Genomic DNA, 6969 nt, shown 5'->3' on the forward strand with positions numbered 1-6969 from the left:
CACTGTGTGCTACTTTTCATGATCGGAAAATAACGGAAAAAATCCGTTGTCAGTTCAGTGTACGAATAATGGACTAACAATAAGTAGGAAAAACGTCTGTCAGCATTTGACTCAATGAAAAATTGTCTTTTCTGACAAGGTCATTGTATTGACTATAGAACTTACAAAATGATGACTTTTAACGAAATCGCTATTTTTGTTCCCTCAACTTGTTTGTCAATAAAGAGCCTCGTTTTAGAAACATGCTCTTGTTTTAGTATCGAACCAACTGAGACACATAAACTCCGTTAGCAGGTGATGAGGGTATTTTCCTGCATAAGTAAGGGAATTCGAAATTGACGATAGAAAAGTTAAAGTCATCACGTTTATCGTAGAGCTTGGTTGTTAGATTACCATTTACTTCTTATTTAATCAAATTATCCAAATATGAAACAAATGTATCAGAATGTGCGGTATCTTTTATTTCAGGCTCACAAAGATATATCGAACGGACATAAAAAGGGAAATTACAATTTTAATTGACAATACTTTGTCGATATATATAAATGTTGAGTTGAGGGCAATAGTGTTTTCTTCTTTTCAAGCATAAGATTTTGCACATATTCTGCTTCATTTGAATATAAAAATAAGTCTGCTACTAATGGGGCACTATTGGTATCCATGAAAATTCCAAAAGATTGTTGGAAGGCCTGGTTTCGAAAAACAATAAGACACTGTCAACCAGAAACTCAAGCATCTTTGTGATGTCGACTTAAGAGAACTTGTGTGTACAATCAAAAGGTTTCGACAAAATAATTTTGCAAACGACCAATGACTAAGGAAGTAAATTTACGAGTTCCATTTTTATTGAAAAAGCAGCTGTCAATGATATCAAAAAGACTCTAATTAATCTAATAAATGATTTACACCCCCACTTTAATATTCCTGATGTTTCTCTTTCACTACTGGTAATATTCTGAGCTAATGATAAGTAAAGAAAGAAGCTTGGTTGTACTTGAAGCCGCTATGTAACTTTTTTTTTGTACATGAAGGATTCTTATATAGTATATATAATATATTAGTTATTGCTGTTTTCATTTAATTAATGTTAGATAACCTATGAAGCAATCTCATTTTCTTTTAAAAGAGTGTACATTTTCGATTCTCAGTGCAACAGCATCAATTTGGAGATTCTATTATCCTCTTCCAAGTTTCGTAGATCGACTGTGTCTCATTGCAATTTGGTTTTGAAAACCCAAACCCTGGCCAGTTAATTTCTTCCTTTTTTATAAACTTTGGAGCTTTTCCAAATGGACGTTCTGTTGTAAATACTTTTTTGTCACCCGCCTGAAAGTTTTCAAGCCTGTAATCAATCGTTATTGGGAATACTTGAATTTCTTGCAAGATGCTGTTGATGCTGCTTTGAAAAATGTGACGTCTGGGTTTGCAACCAAAGTGTTAGAAATGTCCTCTTTGATATTCTTCAGTGTTTCAATTCTCCTTTTGATTTCATTTTCTGTTTTCTCAACTGATTCTATGGCCAATTTTTCCTCATTTCGTAGAATCTGTAGCGTATTCTCTTCTATCATCGTAACCTGCTCTATTATTGATTTTTTGTGGTCTTCTATTTGTTTTCGAACTTCGTCGGTTCTTTTTGATATTTCTGATTTTTTGATGTTCTCATCAGATAACAATTCTCTATATCGCGGCATAAGCTCCCCTTCTATGTACTCCTTTTTGTTTTCAAGTTCGCATCTTATTTCATTGTATACAGTTGCTAGTTCTTCCATTTTATGTCCATTATGGGACTCTATGTGGCATTTAGTGCAGATAGGCTCTTTGCAAAGAGAGCAATACAACTCCAATTTCTTTACTGCGTGCCTTCTACAGAATAGTAAACACAGTGCCCCCTCCATATTTTTGTTAACGTGTGTAATTTCGTGATTTTTTGTTATTTTTCTGGACTCGTGATCTATTTTGCACTCCTTACAAAGATGACCAGGACATGTTTTGCATATATATTGTGAGGGATTTTTCTCACAGTTCTCACATTTAACGATGGCTTTAGCATGTTGAGATGAATATCTTCTTGCTGCCATTTTCTAGCTCCTATACAAACAATAGAATATACAGTATTAGAAATGATTCCTATGATTCTTTTAAACAATCTATATCTTCCGACAGCGTTTTTAGGTATTAAAGTGAAATAAAATTTATATTTATTCTCTGATAAAAATATCAACGTTTTATTTTCTATATATAGAAGATTATATTAACTTTTCTAAATGAAATGATGTACTATAATAGGTTTTTGTTTTCATGATGCTAGTCCACGATTTTTTGTCAATCCCTCGGAATGCATGTAAGCGTAAAAAATAAAATATAAGGCTTACATATCCGGGAAATTATTTTATGTAGAGATGAAACTAAAATAGAACATGTACTTCTCGATAGTATTATTTAGAGAATATTCTAAATTAATACCTGATATTTGATTGTATTCAAATTCAATGTTTTAAGTAGCGAAAACATGGTACAGTCCAAATCAACTTACGGAATTTAATTCAACAGTTGCATGAGGAAGGGAATAACTTGGTGAACTATAAAATCCAACATGTCATGACCTTCAATTTCAAAAGGGAGGACGAATACGTCCACATTTCCTTATGAAGATTTAAGAGATCGAGATAAATCTAGCATTATAAAAAAATCAGACTTTGTAAAAACATATATTGATTCAAATGAGCAATGAGTGTCGCGGTGTAAATAGTATACTGTTCCAACTTAGTTTATACCGTAAAAGTAGGTAGCTATTCAGAAGTTCGTTCCTTATAATTTAATTTTCATTCATTTGGTGTAATTAAAACAATTAGTATCCTTAAAAGTGCCTTCAATTTCTACAGAATTTGAATGTAAGGTCAGGCGGATTGATACGTTTTGACACATGTCATTGTGAATTAGGCAACCCATTTTATACGATCTAAAGTAAATTTTATTCCAATGAAATACAACATTACAACCAGAATAAAAGTATTATTACATAAAGTTGAATTTTTGATGTTGATCTTCACACGTCTTTCGCTGCAGTAATTCTTTTTTTCTTATGTAATATGCTCTCGACTTAAAATTGTTTTTAAATTGTCAAATTGTAAAGAAAAAAAATCATCCCAGGAATGTCTTGTTTTATTTTGTACTAACATTCACACAACATACATCCGATAACCTTAGGCTTACCTGTTCACAACACGTTACCTTTCTGTTGCAGAACAACTCAGTAACAACAAAACGAAAGTTAATAAAGAGAAAATTTGGTTTCACAAGTTAAATTAGACGCTAAAAAAATTAAACGCATTTAATTCGATGTGATTGGAGTTTTTAGATATACTATGGAAAAGATTTAAAAGATACTTACTTTATTGTCCTTCCTTTGATTTACAAATTTAAATTGACCTATTTACTACTAAAACGGATTTAAAACAATTTAAAATTAATAAAATCGTCCTAAGGACATACCTTTTCTTTTGCTTTTCTATCGTGCAATAATTTAAAAAACATCTAACAAATATGTTTAATCGACTTCCAAATATCATAATAACCTGCCATTAAATTTGTTTTATTTATCACCATATTTTACTTTGATCAATATTCCGATGGTATTATGTATTACTATCGAAGGGGTTTAAAGGCTTTTGCAGTACGAAGAAAAAGTTTATGTGAATAGATGCATCAAAAGATTTATATCGATTTTATGCTTGAAGCACTCGTAGACGTTTGTAATAGGCTAGACAAACAATAAAATTGAAAAGGGTTCTGTGTACAAGCAAACGAGAAATAAAGACGGATATTGACATTGGTTTATTAACATTATACTTCTTCGTGAAAAAAAGTAGATGTTTGGTGCATCTAAAACTAGTAATACTTGACAAAATTAAACATCGCAATCAAGAATGTTTTTAACTACCATTTTTTCATATTTGACGAAGGACAGAAATATTATTTGTATTTGAGGAAAATTAAAGATATTCAAGGTATTAATAAGATATTAGAAAGATGTTAAACATACCATACAAAAACGCATTTGAACAATATATATATATATATATATATATATATATATATATATATATATATATATATATATATATATATATATATATATATATATAATATATATATAAAATTATAAACATTGATGTTTTCTCCTTTTTAATGATTGTGAGGCTAAAATTAAGTAACAAAAAGAAAAAGGCAAACTAGAGCGATTTTATGTCACAAAATTTCCGGGAGACGGGGGGATGTATCATTGCTTTCTCTACAGAAAAAAAAACTTACAAATTGAAGAACAGCTGACTTTAAATAAGGTTGCTGAATCCAACATCAAATTACCTCGAAATAGCCTGCTTGGATTTGATTTGATAATAATTAGACTTAAATGATTCTACTAGGTCTCGAATAAGTTCGGAGATGGGATTTGATCTATAAGTGATAGCGGGGTATATCAAGAAGGAAAAAAATGACGTGGAAATACTAATTTTTTGGATGGATTCGATTCTTTGGCTTTTTTTTTTGTCAAAAACCCATAATATTGTTGCAAAAGAATTGTGTCTATTTGGCTCTTACTTGTATCTCAGATGTTTAGCTCCCAATCTATCGGAATCTTCTTCCAGATTCCCCCCCCCCCCGATTTTATGTCCTTTATAGCTTTCTGTACGATATTAATATATACTGGTTTCTTACACAGTAAACAGTTGAGCTTGTAGCTTTCTTTTTGTGTAAACACCCAGGGAAAAAATCCGTCTATTCTAATATCTCGTGAAATTTTGTGCTTTTTCTCATTTCATACTCTGCGGCAAGTCCTGCAGAGGTGCATTATACATGTCAATCCACAGAAAATTCCCAGGAATTTTATTACAGTCTCTACACTCGATCTAATGTTGAGCAGATCGAAAAGATAGTTCCATTGTTATAATTACATTAAATTTATGCCTTTAAAAGTCTTAATTAAAACCTCTGTAAGATTTCATATAATATATAAGACTGTTTTATTATAAAGAAATTTTAGAACCCAATTTTCTATTGTTTAAAACCGTTCACGGTAGCTCAGTCGATTGAGCGCTCGCTCCGTGATCGGGAGGTCGTGAGTTCGTATCTCGGCCGCGACTGACCCAGTCGATAAAATGGGTAGCAACTGTTCTTTCGCCATGCGCTCGGCACTTTGAAGTGAAAGTTGCGGGTCTTTCGGATAAGACCTTAAAAACCGAGGCCCCTAGTAAGCTACAGGCATTGGCACGATAAAGATCCCTCACTGCTCTATGGCCGTGTGTGCCGAGTAAAGGTCAATTTTTGAAGAGCTTCACCGGCATACGGTGACGTCTCCATATGAGTGAAAAATTCTCGAGAGGGGCGTTAAACAATATACAATCAACTCACTCTGTTGTTTAAAACAACAAAAGCATACCCAAGTATATTTTACTAAAGTTAAGAATATGTTTCTTTACAATCATAATTTATATTTTTATACTATCATTACAGACACAATATTTTAGAAGCGAAATGAAAGAAATTCCATTAAATAATTTCAGGAGTTTGTAACAGTGTCTCAAAATATCTAAACATAATACCATTGAACTTTAGACAGGGCTTTCTATTCTCACGAATGTACTCTTATAAGAGTCAATTGAGTCAGATTTAAATGTCTGAACTTGAAATTGAAATTTATATAGAGGCATGGGGCCGATATCAAACAAATAAAGCGAGTTTTAAAATCATTTATGATTTTAAATACAATAATCATATAATGTGTGATTGACTGATTTCATGTAGTTTTACCTCTCATTTGAGAATTTTTCACCCATATAGAGATGTCACCATATACCGGTAAGGGGCTTCAGATTTTGACCATTACTCGTCACTCAGAGCCATTAATTGAGCAGAGATAGTTCTTTATCGTGCATACGCCTGCCGTGACCCGGGACCTCGGTTTTTAAGATTTCATCCGACGGATCCATAGTCAATGTAGTATATAAAATTAAAAGTTATTCATTATGTCAAAAAAGCAAGTCGACAAAGTTTTTGTGTTTTCCCCATGCGGTTTTTTTCTGTAACTCAACTTTGATTGAAAAAAAAAAATCAATATTTTTCTTTTAGATGTAAAACTTTAAAAAAGTATTGTGAACAGATAGAAAACCATACAAGCACAATAACGATGTGAGATAAGCGTTAAAATCAGAATGGACTATAGGTATCCTCCTGTTGTATCTATCCATGTGTCCGTCTGTTTTTCTGTTTAATTTTAATTTTCTATCGTCATCTTCTCTTATTTATGAATCAATATGCCATTTACTTTTGCTAATAGAAGTTTGTTTCTCAGCTCATTCGATTCAAAACACATGCTCCACGTAATAAAAATTTCTAAAAACAATTTCTAAAAACAAAATAATATATTGAAAAGCAAGTTAATGAACGGTCTAGACGAACTCCAAAAACAGCGTGATCTCCAAAAAAGAAGTCTTTGGCTCCGTCTTGCATTGCGGCAAAATGGCGTCCGATGTAAACAAACGATGAATTGTCGTTCACTTTCTCCACAAATACGACCGAAAAATGGCTGTATTTGGTAAACTGTGACTGGATTTTAATTTTTGTTGAATAAATAATTGCACTTATTAAATTATTTAGTGGTTATTGACTTATTTATCGCTCCCGTATTCTTGCAAAATAGTGATTTGGGATATACGACATTGGATTCAATAAAGTCGGTAAGAATAATTTCTTAACTTAATTTATTGTCCCCTTGATTTAGATTTTATGCCATTCCTACTATAGAGATGCTTAAATTTTTCTTCCAAGACACTTAGGTCGTAATTATTTTATTTAAAAAAAAACGCACAATTTTCGCGGCGGAGCAGAGATACTAACAGGTTCGTTTTGAGAAGACTTTTTAGCGTGATTTCAAAAGAATATTTTTTTTTAAAGTTCTTAAACTGTTAGATT

General features: G+C 31.9%; 1 protein-coding gene across 1 annotated transcript; it reads right to left on the reverse strand.

Annotated features, from left to right (window-relative positions):
* Window positions 1-1355: 1355 nt before the first annotated feature.
* On the reverse strand, window positions 1356-2078 carry LOC134259141 (E3 ubiquitin-protein ligase TRIM36-like). Its single transcript, XM_062741741.1, has one exon. It carries the CDS (start codon window positions 2076-2078, stop codon window positions 1356-1358), a length of 723 nt encoding a protein of 240 aa, XP_062597725.1.
* Between the last annotated feature and the right edge of the window lie 4891 nt (window positions 2079-6969).

The sequence above is a fragment of the Saccostrea cucullata genome, unplaced genomic scaffold, assembly GCF_032062105.1.
Source record: "Saccostrea cucullata isolate Sc308-1 unplaced genomic scaffold, CSIRO_AGI_Scuc_v1 ctg13661, whole genome shotgun sequence".
Taxonomy (NCBI): Eukaryota; Metazoa; Mollusca; class Bivalvia; order Ostreida; family Ostreidae; genus Saccostrea; species Saccostrea cuccullata.

What these genes read in the sequence shown, in the direction of transcription:
- LOC134259141 (XM_062741741.1), bottom strand. Translation starts at nt 2,078, where the DNA reads ATGGCAGCAAGAAGATATTCATCTCAACATGCTAAAGCCATCGTTAAA.